The 14,272-nt window shown below is 50.5% G+C and overlaps 1 protein-coding gene across 2 annotated transcripts in view; it reads left to right on the top strand.

The window, feature by feature from the left end:
* The first annotated feature begins 9,924 nt into the window (after positions 1-9,924).
* FGF9 (fibroblast growth factor 9) overlaps positions 9,925-14,272 on the top strand; it is a 29,132-nt gene continuing 24,784 nt past the window's right edge. Inside the window, exon 1 of one of the 2 annotated variants that reach the window (XM_086329737.1) lies at positions 9,925-10,083. In XM_086329737.1, coding sequence (XP_086185863.1) covers positions 9,993-10,083 — 91 coding nt within the window. In that variant the 5' untranslated portion in view covers positions 9,925-9,992. Of the gene's footprint in view, positions 10,084-11,178; positions 12,720-14,272 lie in introns of those variants that run through there. The other variant, XM_086329736.1, reaches the window with a different exon arrangement.

Genomic DNA, 14,272 nt, shown 5'->3' with positions numbered 1-14,272 from the left:
TCCTCACACTTGACATGTGGCTAACAGGAAGGGGTTTTGCTGTGCGTGACTTCCCTGGTCCCTCTCCACCCTAGTTTTGCCAGGATCAAGGCTGCAGCCTACCCAGAATAAGAACACCGTCTAGTGAGAGACCTCTTACACCCTGTAGTAATGACACTGTGTTTGAGTAGCAATGGTTCAGTTCCATGGACAGTTCCACAACCACCAAGTGTGTGTCCTGCCGGTCCTGGGAGGGAAGACCGAGGATCAGCAAGAATGTTGTTTGCTGAGAGCCCTGCTTCTGAAATGAGCTGAGATATGAACGGCTTTTGGAGAAGGCAATGGCACCCCCACTCCAGTACTCTTGCCTGGAAAATCCCATGGATGGAGGAGCCTGGAAGGCTGCAGTCCATGGGGTTGCTAAGAGTCGGACACGACTGAGCGACTTCACTTTCACTTTTCACTTTCATGCATTGGAGAAGGAAATGGCAACCCACTCCAGTGTTCTTGCCTGGAGACTCCCAGGGACGGCGGGGCCTGGTGGGCTGCCGTCTATGGGGTCGCACAAAGCTGGACACGACTGAAGTGACTTAGCAGCTTAGCAGCATGAATGGCTTTAAGCAAAGGAGGAAGTAGGAGAAGATGAGGGAGAGAAAAGTTGGGTGCCCGGGTGGTCGGTGTGAGGTGTCCACCTGGAGAGGCTGCAGCTCCCCGTCACCCAGTCAAACCATCCACCAGGCTTGCTCTCCAGTATGTATGATTTTGTTAATGTCCGGACCACATGGCTTGAAGCAGGAGAGATGATCCTAGATAACCTGGCCGGTCTGATCCTATCAGTTTAACCTTAGAAGCAGAAATGAGGGGACTTCTCTGGAGGTTCAGTGGTTAAGACTCCGTGCTTCCATTGCAGAGGGTGCAAGTTCGATTCCTGGTTGGGGAACTAAGATGCCACATGCTACTCAGCATGGTCAAAAAATAGAAAAAATAAGTTAATAAGTTAAAAAAAAAAAAAAGAAAAAAGAATGCTCATTTAAAAGAAGCAGCAGAAGTGAGGTTTCCTTGAAGTGCAGGAAATTTCTGCTGTGCTCCAGCGTTCCAGCCTGCAAGCCTGCCCAACTTGGAATTTGCCAAGCCAGCCCCCACAGTGCCTTTCAATCAACCTCCCACCCCTCCCCCTTCTGTGTTTCCCTGGAAGCCTAATGAACAAACTGATTTACAATAGGAGAACCACCACCATTGTTATTGTCAAGGGACATAATGAGGACAGGACCCTATCTCATTTATTTTGTTTCCTCCTGGACCCTGGCACATGGGCGCTCAATAAATGATGAACTGAATGAAATTATTATGAGCAATTATGCAAACAGCTCTGGAGTATAGAAAACAATATTTTGAATGTCTCTGCTAGGAAGGAGGTGATTTTTATGGAAAAGGGCATCGTTTAGCTTTCAAAATTCAAAAACAGTGTTTTTCATTATGTAAGTAACATTCAGCCCACCATTGAAAGTCTGTGAACTAGAGCACAAACACGCGGAGAGTTCAGGGTTGTGACCAGCAGGACCGGGCATCCCACAGGTCCGCCAGGGTTCCCTCCTGCCCCCCTGCCCCAGGCAAACGTGCGTCTGTGTGGTGGGGGTCATACTGTCTTAAGAGGTTTCTTGTTTTGTTGCTTTTCCCTTTGTTATGAATAGTCTTCATAAATATCATTTCCTCTTTATTGTTCCTTTGTTGAAAATAGCTTTACTGTGTACGTAACATTAATTTATGCTCATTAATAACTTTTACTGAGTCTCTTTTAGGTACCAGGCGTCTTCCATGGTCTCTCTGTTTTTATTCTCAAAGCAAGTACATGGCAAATACCATCCGATGAGGAAATTGGTCTCAGGACCATTCATGAGTTTGTCCAGCCTGTCCAATCTGCCAGGTGGCAGGGTTCTGAAGACAGTCCTCTTTCTACCTTGCTGTGTTGTCTTGTTTTGCTTATTTCACCCGATCGTCTGTGGATCCAGGGGTTATGAACTGTGGGGAACATCCCTTTGCATCTTCTTCTGTTGAAAAGAATATGTCAGAGACTCAGGATCTGGCCCTGTATTTTATGTTTTAGTGTAAATAGTTTTCTACAACTCAGCAAAGGGGAGCACACCTTTTTTCTTTAAGTGCATGAATATTGGTGTTTTGCTTTAATTTGTTTTCAAATTTAGTTCACATTCCAATCATTTTTTTGCAGAGGAAAAAGCCATAGTTTTTAGGTTTGGGTTCATCACTGGTTAACTATCCCATTTGAAATCCACATAGTCAGATACATACTTGAAACCCCTTCCATGGACACCCAGCCCTTTTGGAAGGATGGAAAGCCCACTAAGAAAAATCCAGCTGTCCTTAAAGAAACATTCAAAGACTACTAATGGGTCCCGTCAAATGGATCTCATTGTACCTTTTCACTGAGAACTGATTCAAAATGTAGCATTCTCTCCATGTTGGGGTATGCTTAGAAACACTAAGAATTCTTCATTGTCCTTTCACTGTGTATATAACCTACTGAGGTAAACGATGCCATCCTAAACAGCCCCAAACATGGGCGATGGATTAAAACACAGCCCTGTGGAGGAGGAAGTGTCAGCACTGTTGGTGTTTAGAACATGCGTCCACCTCCTTTGCCCTCAAGTCACTCCTGTGTACTGCAAAGAAGAATGCCTCACCAACATTAACCACTCGCCACGATACAGTGTGCTGGGTGTGGCTGCATATTCCTCCTTTTCTCTGAGCTCATGCAATTTAATTATTCCTGAGTAAATGCTCACTCTCTTTAGTCGCTTATTCGTGTCTGACTCTTGGGACCCCGTGAACTGTAGCCCGCCAGGCTCCTCTGTCCATGGGATTCTCCAGGCAAGAATACTGGAGTGGGTTGCCATTTCCTTCTTCAGGGGATCTTCCCGACCCAGGAATCGAACCCAGGTCTCCTGTATTGCAGGCGGATTCTTCACCGACTGAGCTATGAGGGAAGCCCTGTAAGTGCTCCCACCCCACTGATATTAATGGTGTCCTCAGAGTCTGACCAGTTTGTGAATAAGACCACAGCCCTTCCCCTTCTGATTTGCTCTTCTTGTTTGTTTGTTGTTATAATTTTCTATTGTAGGATAATCGCTTTACAATATCGTGCTAGTTTCTACCATACATCAACATGAACATTGTTCGGTTTTAATTGCGTTAGTCCAAGGGGAGAAGTTCTGGGCAGGGAAACTTTCTGGATCACGTCCAGAGGTCAGTGCAGAAGCCCTGCTGACCACCATGCTGAGGACCAGCTGGGCCAGGGAGTGGCCGCTGTGCCCTAGGGCAAGGGCTTCGCTGACCTGGCCAAGCTGTCAAGAAGGTGCTTAAAGATGCTGTGTCTTCTGCTTTCTCCTAAGGCCAGCTTGGTAAGGCTCTCTAGAGAGACAGGAAGGATAAACATGTCTTCCTCTGATATCAGAGACAGAAAGGATAAACATGTCTTCCTCTGATATCAGAGGAAGACATGTTTATCCTTCCTGTCTGTCTAGGAGCCTTACCAAGCTGGCCTTAGGAGAAAGCAGAAGACACAGCTTGGCCAGGCCAGCAAAGCCCTTGGACAAGCCCCTCCTGGCCCTTCTCATGAATTATAAAGTTTTTGCTAGGAGAGATAATAGGAATTAGATGCCCTTATTTTCTTTGTTCAGAGAAGGCAATGGCACCCCACTCCAGTACTCTTGCCTGGAAAATCCCATGGATGGAGGAGCCTGGAAGGCTGCAGTCCATGGGGTCACTGAGGGTCGGACACGACTGAGCGACTTCACTTTCACTTTTCACTTTCATGCATTGGAGAAGGAAATGGCAACCCACTCCAGTGTTCTTGCCTGGAGAATCCCAGGGATGGGGAAGCCTGGTGGGCTGCCATCTATGGGGTCACATAGAGTCGGACATGACTGAAGTGACTTAGCAATAGCAATAGCAATTTTCTTTGTTAATATTCTCTTTGGAATTCCCTGGTCGTCTGTGGTTAGGACTCCACACTTCCATTGCAGGGGACACAGGCTTGATCCCTGGCCAAGGAACTAAGATCCCAAATGCCACATGGCCAAAAATAAATAAGTAATAAAAACTACTTTAAAAAATAATGAATTTCTCTTTACCCTTCTTTCCTTTTTTACTCATCCTTTACCACATTTGATGTATGGCTTCTAGAAATTTAAGCCACACCTCTAATACTATTTTTTTCCCCTTAATATAATTTATGCTTTTATAGTTTTTCTCTTCTTTCTATGTCTTATGTTCTTAGGTACTTGTTATAAAAACAATAACTCGGTAATTACCCGTTGAATTGCTGAAAAGGCATAGGACTGTGAGAAAGGAGGTAGCTGGATGTTTCATTAATGATAAGGTTCTGAGGCAGGAAATATGAGTGGGGGACATGGACAGATGATGTAGTGGGCGCCTGGCTACAAATTAAGCTTCAGTTGGGGAGAAGTGGGTGTGGGGAAACCTGGGGAAATATAGTCTTGGGAAAGAATATGGAGTCACAGGAAGTACTGGGAAAGATAAGGACTGATTCTAATGAGTTAATGAAATTGCAGAGGACACCCATGGTGTTTTTAAACCCTGCTCTGTGTCTGTTATGTCTGAAAAGAGAAATAAGTGCAGTGTGAAGCCCACTGGGTGGACCCTTGCAAGGGAATTGTCGTCACAGTGGTTGTGCACCACACCTGGAATGAGTTCTCATTTCTTATCAAGGTCTCCCTGGTTTTGTGGCTTCCCAGGGGGCTCAGCAGTAAAGAACCTACCTGCCCACACGTGAGGTGCAAGACACGGGGGTTCGATCCCTGACTTGGGAAGATCCTCTGGAGAAGGAAATGGCAACCCGTTTGAGGATTCTTGCCTGGGAAGTCCCATGAACAGAAGGAGCCTGGTGGGCTACAGTCCACAGGGGATGCAAGAAGTCCAATGTGTCTGAGCACATTCTTTGGAGATTGGTTCAGAGCTGTATAAGAAAACTTTCCCTATTTTTTTTTTTTTTTCCTTTAACAAACTGCTCAAGGTTTTACTTTATGGATTTATTATGAGTCACATGACAAGTTAGTTATTCGTGATGGATATTCTTGATGGGCTGCTTCCAGTCTTCTGCTAACATGAAGAGTGCAACAGTGAGGAGTCTCCTAAGCATATGATTTTGCACATGTATGTACAGGTATTTAAGATAAATTTCCAGAAGAGAGATTGTTGCATCAAAGACATTGTTGTACATTTGTAATTTTAATAAATATTACCAAACTGTGTCAATTTCACCTCCATGGTAATGTATGAAAGTACCTGAATTTTCCAAACTCTAATACCATTTCATATTATTTTTAGTACTGGTCAAATTTATAGTAAGAAATGGTATATCAGCAGCTTTATTTTTATTTCTTCTTGTTATGAATGGAATTGAGCTTATTTACTAATGTTTAAGAACCATTTATATTTTCTTTTCTGTAAACTATTTTATCCTATTGTTAGTATTTTTCTTTTTTCTTTCAGCACTTGAAATATTTTATTCCACTCTTTTCTTGCTTGCATAGTTTCTGAAGAGAAGTCTGATGTAATTCTTACTCTTGTTCCTCTGTAGGCAAGATTTTTTTCCCCTCTCTGGCCACTTGCAAGATTTTCTCTTTGTCCTTGGTTGTCTACACTGTAGACATGGAATATGATACGTGGAATGTGGGATACAGCATAGATTTTTTGGTATTTATCCTACTTAGTATCTCTGAGCTTCCTAGATCTGTGGCTTAGAATCTGTCATCAACTTTGGAAACTTCTCAACTATTATCATTTCAAATATTTCTACTTCTTTTTCTCCTTCTGATCTTCCCATTACATATATGTTATACCTTTCATAATTGTCCCACAGTTATTGGATATTCTGTTCCATTTGTTTCTTTTATCTTTGCATTTCTGCTTGATAAACCTCTATTAACATATTATCAAACTCACTTGTTCTTTCCTTGGCTGTGTCCAGTCTAGGAATGAGTCCATCAAAGGCATTTTTCATTCTGTTACAGTGGTTTTACTTGTAGCATTTCCTTCAGATTCTTTCCTTTAGCCTTGATCTCTCTGCTTACATTGTCTGTCTGTCCTCACATGTTGCCCATTTCCTCCAACTAGATCCCTTAGCATATTTATCATGGTTATATCAAATTCCTGGTGTGATACTTCTAAAATCCCTATCATGTCTGAGTCTGTTTGGGTCTGATTCCAATGAGTCCTTTGTCTCTTCATATTACAGGCTTAAAAAATTATTTTTTAGCACACCTTGTAATTTTTTGTTGAAAGCTAGTTGTATTGGATAAAAACTGCTGAGGTCAATAGTCCCTTAGTGTGAGGTTTTATATTTATCTGTCTGGGAGCTAGGCTGCTTTTACTGTTTGCAGTAGCTATGGTGTCAGGGGCTAAAATTTCTTCTGGTGTCCTTGTTTTTGCCTCCCCTGTTGTCTTTGGGTTTCCCTGGAGATTCCTTAAATAGGGTCTGAGCCTGTAGTTCTTTTAGCTCTAACTCCTGTTACCACACAGAAGCCCTGTGGATGCAGCCAGTGAGGTGTGCGGGCAGGGAAGTATTCTGTGGTCCCATGACTGGGTCTCAGTCTCTCAGCCAGCTGGAGTCTGGGATTTCCCCTCCCCCATGTTGAAGGCTAGAAGGGCTGGACTTGGATATTCCCTTCCCTACAGGTGTGTTAGGAGCTGGTAAAATAGTTCCCCTTGAAGGCAAGCTATGTTAAGGAGAACAGAGAGCTCTGGGCATGTTTCAAAATGGTTACTGTTTTTCCTCTTCCTGAAGGAAGCAGGAATTTTTTTCAGATCTCCTCAGTGAGAACCTGGTAGGATTTCTGGAGGTAAATCTCAGGAAAGTGTGGAGTCCCTTCTAAGACTGGGGCTCTTCTGAGTTTTTAATTGTCAAACTTGTCCACACTGAGCCCCCAGAAATTCATCAATTATAGTTTAAAATGTTCCTACTGATCCTGGTTCCAGTTGTGGGCTCCAGTTAAGAACTCTCTGCATCCGTCTCTCCAGTTTCCAGACAAGCAGTTTGTCCTGTGACCTCAATTCTCTGATGGATCTAAGAAGAGCTGTCGACTTGACTTTGTTCAACCTTTTTCTTTCTGTGAAGAGAGACTTCCAAGCTCTGCAGGTCCAGACTGAGACCAGAAGTCATATTTGTCTTATTGATTTGTAGGAGCTCTTTGCATATTAGGAAAATCAGTCCTTTGTCTTGATATAAGATGACCATTTTTTCCCGTTTTGTCCTTTATATTTTAAATTTGTGTTTTCTCCCCATGCAGTTAAACAAATATTGTGTGTGTTGAATTTATTATTATTCTCTCTTAGACATTTTCATTCTGTGACACAATTAGTAAGGCCTTCATAGCTCACATTATAAAGGAACTCTTCCATTATTCCTTCTAGTACTTGTTATGGTTTTATATTTTATGTTTAAATATTTGCTCCATTTAGGTTTCATCTTCATGTAGAATGTGAAGTATAGATACTACTACATACTATTTAGATATCTACTCTCTATTCAGTTGTTTCAAAATCATTTACTCAATAGTTCACATTTTCCCCCCATTGACTATTATGTATTAAATTCCAATATGCATTTGTGTCTATTTCTATGATTCCTATTCTGTGTTATTGCTTTATCTCTTTATTCACATGCTGAAATGAATGTTATAGGATAATGCTACTCTGTTTTAATTAGTACAACTTTAAAATAGTTATGGCTGCTACTTACTTTCTTATTTTTAATGTCAATTTCAAACATTTTTTGTCAATTTAAAATTTCTATATTAATTTTAGCATCAATTCTTCTAATAAAACAGCTGTTTTTATTATGATGCTGTTGTTTTTAGATTAATTTAGGAATGATTGCATATTTATGAAATTAGTTTTTCCACTTAAGAACATTGTGTGGCATTCCATTTGTTCATGTTTTCTTTTGTGTCCCTAGAGAGCTTTAAACACATTTATTCATATAAATCTTGTGCATTTCTGTTAAGTTTTTTCCTGTGAATCTTATCTTTTTTTTCCTATTTTAAGTGTGGCCTTTATTTCTTCCTTACATATTTTAATTGGTTGTTTTTATGTGTATATGTTTATTTTACGGAAACATGCTATTTCTAAATTTTACAAGCATATATCCAGTAAAACAGAGGGCAGTTGGGATCTGCACCATAGGGGTCTGAGGTCTGTGGACTTGGCTCCACGACTTAGGAGCACCGTGGCACTGGGTACTGTTACTTAACTTTTATAAGCCAATTTCCTCTGGTGTACAATGGGATAGTAACAGTACCTTCCTCGTAAGGTAGTTTGCGGGTTAAAAAGATAAAGCAGGAAAGCCCTTAGTAGAGTCTCTGGAGCACAGGAAGCCACAGATCAATGTTGGCTACTGTGGTTCTGTCTTCACCATTAAAGCTCAAATCTAGTCCATGGGGGTCAGAGTGGGAACTGACTCCAATCTGCGGGAACCACTGCCCGCCTCCCAGTTCTCACACGAAGCCCACCAGTAGAGGAAGGGCTATTGTGTGGGGGGATTGGGGGATGGAACTGGAAGGGCAGAGACCCCTTACCTGGTTGTTGTAGGAAAAGAATGAAAGGGTTCTGGATGGTCTGCGTTTGGGGATCCAAGGAAATCAAAGGAGAAACACGCGGATGGAGTAAGCAGCAGGTTACCACCCCAACAGGGGTGGGCAGAGCACTATTTCCAATGTCTCCTTAGGTTTGTAGCGAGTCAATAGCTTCAGGCCACTTTTACACACAGGTATCCTAGCTCCATCTTTGCATCCGCTCAGCAGGACCGCGAGGGAGGAACCGGAAGTCGCAGGGAGCGGGTGGGGTGGCAAAGCCGGGTGCAGACATGCCACCCCGTCCTAGTGCGCACTCCCCTCAGAATCTCTTCATTTCCCTTGTCAAGTCTCCTATTTGGGTCCGAGGACTAAATTATCAGCAGGAAAGACAAGGGACAAACTGGAAGGCGGGGAAACCAGAAGGATGAACGTACTGGGAAGAGGTAGCCTAACGTGGCTTTGGGTTCAAATCAGTAAGTGTTTGCTGAATACCCCGCGCGCAGATGAAGCCACGGAGCTGTGTTAAGAAGAGTGTGGTCACAGCCACCACGTCTTAAGCGTCTATTGTGTGCTGCCTGTTCCATGGCATTTTCTCTTTTATTCCTAACAACAGTCTTCCGAGGCAGTGACACTGCGTGCCTCTAAGAAAGCAAGGCCTGGGTCCTCTCGGAGCTGAGCCTCTGTGCACTAACTGAAGAATACCCGTGCAGCATACGCACAGGCCAGGGCAGGGGAGTCGTGCACCACGGCGGAGCCGGGAAGGTCTGCAGGGCGTCCGCCCCGGGCGGTGGGTGAGGTCCGCAGAAACGGGGTGTGATGGGCGAGAGGAAGGACACGGCGTCCGTCCCTGCACGAGGGGCAGGGGGAGCTAGCCGGTGGGCGAGGGAGCCGCGCACTCTGCCTGCAGCCGGGGGTGGAGACGCAGAGGAGCGCGGGCGGAGAGACTGCGGCGGAGAGGGGCGCCCGGCAGCGGGGAAGGCGCTCCACCGGCTCGCCCGCCGCCGCAGCGCTTTTACTGGGGCCGTCACGCGGCTGCGGGGTTCGGAAGCGGAAATGCTCTCGGCTCATTGGCTGCCGGTCCAAATCCAGACCGAAAGAATGCGCTCGGGGCCGGCGGGTGGGAAGCGTCCCCAGCCCGGCCTCAGGGCCCGTGCCCACGTGCCGCTCGGCCTGCCTAGTCGGGCGGCTCCCTCTCTCGGCATCGCTCCTTCCGTCTGCCCGCCCGCCTGTCTTTCTTCATTAGGTTTTACCAAAAAAAAAAAAAAAAAAAGTAAGCAACCCGGCGCATTGTACCCAAGTGGTCCAGTAACGCCCCCGCCTAGCCCAGCGCCGCTGGCCGCCTCCGTGGTGGATGCGAGCAGCTCGGGTGGTTTCTGAGAAGGGACACTTCCTCCCCCGCCTCTGATGTCTGCCGCCGGGCAGTTCAGGTTCAAGCCCACCGTCGACGTGACTGCTGTAAAGGCCGCGGGGCAGGGCTCCGGAGCTCCGCGCACACGTAAGCGAGACGCACGAGGCAGCCCCGGACGCGCAGTGACCCGGGACTGCGGCGGCGGGTGTGGGCACGGAGGGGCAGGACGCCGCGCCCCCCTCCCTCCCCCCCGGCAGGCCGAGCACGCCTTCCAGCCTGGGGGGCAGGGGCAGGTCGCCCCGGGTCGCCGGCACCTCCGGCGCCCGAGAAATCTGCACATTCATTGCTCCCTTTCGTCTTCCGGCGACAGCCCTCCGTGCCGAGTAGGGCCAGCCCGGTCCTTTGCCGCCGGCCGCAGAGGCGGACCCGACTTCTCCCCATAAAAACGCTGCGGTTACTTCTCCCAGCGCCGGGGCCCCGGTCTGCGTCCCACCTTGCTTCTCCCTGGCACGTCCCGCGGCCTGGAGCGGTGCTCAAGTCTCGGCAACTTTCACCGTCTGGCCGTTTCTAAGACAATGTGAACAAAGAGGAGCAGGGGCGAGCGGGGCGCGCTAGCGGGCTGGGGGCGGGCGTGGGGGCGCCGCGCTCCAACCGGCCCCGCGGGGATCGGGCGCAGGGCGCGCCGCGCGGCTCCCTGGCCGCTCGGGCGCCGGATTTCTTTGTCCCGAGCCCGGGGTTGGGCGCGAGGGCCGCCGGCCGCGAGCAGAACCGAGCCCAGGGCTCGGGACTCCGGCTTCCACGTGCGTCCCGCGGGTTTAGAGCAGGAAGCAGCATCCGCGACCCTCGGGCGCTCCCCGCACCGGGCTCCCTCAGCTCGGCGGCGGCTTCGGGGCCGCGAGGGACCCGGGGCCCTCGGCTTTCTCATCTCCCGAGGGCGGGCCCAGCTGGCCCCTCGGAGCGCGGTCCAGGGTTCCAGGGTAGGGGGAGCCCCCGGCGCGCGCTCCTGCACCCGGACTCTCCGCAGACGCAGGCGAGCTCGCGGAGCTAGGCGGTGCTCGGGCGCCCCCCCACCCAAGCCGGCCGCGCCGCGGGGCGGGACCTAAACGCAGCGCCGGTTCGAGAGACGCCGGGAGAGCCCCGAACCCGACCAGGAGCGGCCACTGCGGCCGATGTGCGCGCGTGGGAGGGGGCTGGGCGCACAGTCCCCCGCCCCCGCCTCGCCGGTCCCACCTGCCGCGCCGCTTGCAGGAGAGATGAGAGCGGAACTGTGGGGTCCGTTCAAGCTCATTAAATCAGCCCCCTTCACTCCAACTCTTAGCTAAGTTTTATTTCTTAACTCAAAGCAGCCCCCGAGCCCCAAGTGGGAAAACTAGTTCTCCCGATTCAGTCTGCACCTCCGCCGCCGCATCGAACGAGGGGTTAGCTTCGCGGCTGCGACTCCGTGTGAGCGACGCGGCCGCAGTGGCCCGGGGGCCCGCAGCCTCGCGCTTCCTTTGTGAGACTGGGGGCTCAGGGCGCCCCCGGGTCCCCGCGCTCGGGCGCGCGGCGCGGGGCCTGCCGCAGCGCGGAGGGCGCGGCGGGCGCTAGGACCGCGGGGAGCGCGGGCGGCGCGGCGCTACCTTAAACCCGGCCCAATGCCGCCGCCTGCGCCACTCTGCGCGCCGCGGGGCTGCGCAGGAGGAGCGCTCCGGCCACCTCGCCCCGCGCCCCGGCGACACCTGTTCGCGGCCGCCGGCGGCACGCGGGTCCTGCCGCGGCGCCCCTCGCTCCCGCCGCCGCCGCCGCCGCCCGCCGCCCGCGCCCGGCCGATGGACGCCAGCCGAGCCTCCGGAGGACTCTGGACACCAGCCTTGGACGCTTAAAGTTTTCCCTTCTTTTTGTTTTATTATCATCCTTCTCGTTTTTGGAGGAGGGGACGGGGCTGCAGATTCGTCGCCGCCACCAACGTGAGATTTTTTTTTTTTCCTCCCTTGAAGGATTCCTGCTGATGTCTGCAGAGTCGGTTAGAGTAAAAACAGCGCATGCCTTCCTGGAGTCAGGATCCGTAAATTCTGACGTAGCCCGTGCATCTTAAAAACCCCTATAATAACGCCTAGGCATTTAAGTTGCTATGGTCATTCTGGTCGCAAGCCTAATGGAGAAACTCCGGATTTTTTTCCCTCCCTACGGTCGGATGAGATGAAGACCTGCGTGCCTGCCGAGAGCTGGGGATCTGTGTGTAGAGATACATAGATACGTTTATCAATATGTCAGTGTGCGAGTATAAAGTGGTGCTTGCTTAGACTATCCGCGGTTTGACCTTGAACCTGAGCCAGCGAAACGGCAGGTTACTTTTATTGATGCATTTCATGGATTGAAGAAAAGGACCTTTTTTTTTTTTTTTTTCTTTTCTTCTCTCTGCAACTGCAGTGAGGGACGGAGTTGGATTTACCTCGCCGAGTACCTCCTGGGTTGGCACCATCATCATTGTTTATCGCTGTGTTCGGAACGCCTGCCGACTCTGCCGATGGCTCCCCTGGGTGAAGTTGGGAACTATTTCGGCGTGCAGGATGCGGTGCCGTTCGGGAACGGGCCGGTGTTGCCGGTGGACAGCCCGGTCTTGCTAAGTGACCACCTGGGTCAGTCCGAAGCAGGGGGGCTTCCCAGGGGACCCGCGGTCACGGACTTGGATCACTTAAAGGGGATTCTCAGGCGGAGGCAGCTGTACTGCAGGACTGGATTTCACTTAGAAATCTTCCCCAACGGTACTATCCAGGGAACCAGGAAGGACCACAGCCGGTTCGGTAGGTGCACCGTTAACCCTTGAGGGCCCGAGCTGGCAGGCTCGGACCGCAGCTGCCTTGAAGGCGGCCGGGCGCGGGTGGCGGATGCGGGAAGGGGTCTGCCTCCCTTGGTTTCGGACTGACTCGGTCTCGTTAGCTCCAGGGGAGAAAAAGGCCTCCGGAATTGCAGACCTGCTGCTGGCACTGATGCGGGTCTACACTGGAAGGCTTTTTTTTTTTTTTTTAAGGAGGGCATGATTTATAAATATAACACATACCCCTAGTTCTTTTGCATCATAAAGGCGGGCAAGATCGGGTTTAGGAAGTTTCTTTTGAATGGACTGATTCCACGAGTTTCAAGCTTTAATCATTAACTACGGAGAACTTAAAATGCATTTTGCTCAAGGCAATGGTTACCATCTCGTGCCAAATGAAGTTTTTGCCCCTTCCCTCTATTCCTCCAAGAAGTGTCCTGCTTAAATTGTATATGAAGCGTATTGCTGATTCCCACCGAGAGGGACTGGGGCGCTTTAGGAGAAGGTTGCAGATTGTTCCGTGGGAGGAGAGACTGAAGTCGTATTTCAGACTCCGGGGCTGCAGGGGCAGGGCGCAGGGGGGGATGGGGGACGGACTCGGGCAGGGGCAGGGCCCTGTCCGGGGTCGTTTGTCCTTCCAGCCATCGAATCATGCCCTGTGCTCTGTCCAGTTCCTACCGCGCGCAGCCCTGTGTAGGATTCCTGGGTGCCTCTGGTGTGCGTGTGTGCGCGCGTGCAAAAGCGGCGAGCTAATTTTAAAGGGCATTCCTAGGGCTTCATCTCCCGAGGAGGGTGTCTGTGACTCAGCACGAGGGCTGCAGACCCCAGAGGATGGAGACCGTCCGCTCTAACGACTGCACACACGTGCCTGCTGAGCCGTCGAGCCCGACGGCAGCGCCCCGGGGGTGGTGGGTGGAGGGGCTTCTCCCGGTTTCCCCCCCACCCCATACTTAAAAATAAAGCGGGGGTGTGTGTGTGGGGGGAGGTGGCGGCGTTTGGGCAACCGGACTGTTGGAAGGAGTTAACTTATTGAGCGAACCCACCTGACAACTTAAACTAGGTCGTAAAAGCAAAGTCCTATGGTGCTTTCTCTTCGTTAAGCTTCACGCCAGATGCTGAGCACGGTCTGAACTGTCCGTGTAGCTCGTGGGCTGCAGACGATGGCCGAGGTGAGGCCGGCCCGGGCCTGAGATGGGCCGGCCCCGGGGTTTCCTGCCTCTGTCCTCCCTCCCCGAGCCTCGGCCCGGAGGGACCCACCAGGGAGACGGCTCAGGGTCCCCCCTCCCCGCCCCCGCGCCCCCGTCTGCTTTGCAGTCTCCAGTTACCCAGAGGAAGCTCGAGCAGTGGAGGCGGCTCCGGCCGCTGCGGAAAGAGGACGAAACTTCGCGCAAGCGCTCACCCCGGCCGCCCCCAGGCCGCCAGCGCTCGCGCCGCGCTCCGGACCAGGGAGGGCGGCCCGGTGCGGGGACGTAGCGCCCAGCCCGGGCCCCCACGCGCCGGCCGGCAGGTGCCACTCGGCCGCCCCGGCCCCGCGCGCAC

Source organism: Bos grunniens, chromosome 12 (assembly GCF_055505025.1).
Source record: "Bos grunniens cultivar Pamir isolate PY7600 chromosome 12, Bosgru_T2T1.0, whole genome shotgun sequence".
Classification (NCBI taxonomy): Eukaryota; Metazoa; Chordata; class Mammalia; order Artiodactyla; family Bovidae; genus Bos; species Bos grunniens.
The sequence above is the reverse complement of the archived record's forward strand: the minus strand, read 5'-3'. Positions and strand labels throughout refer to the sequence as shown.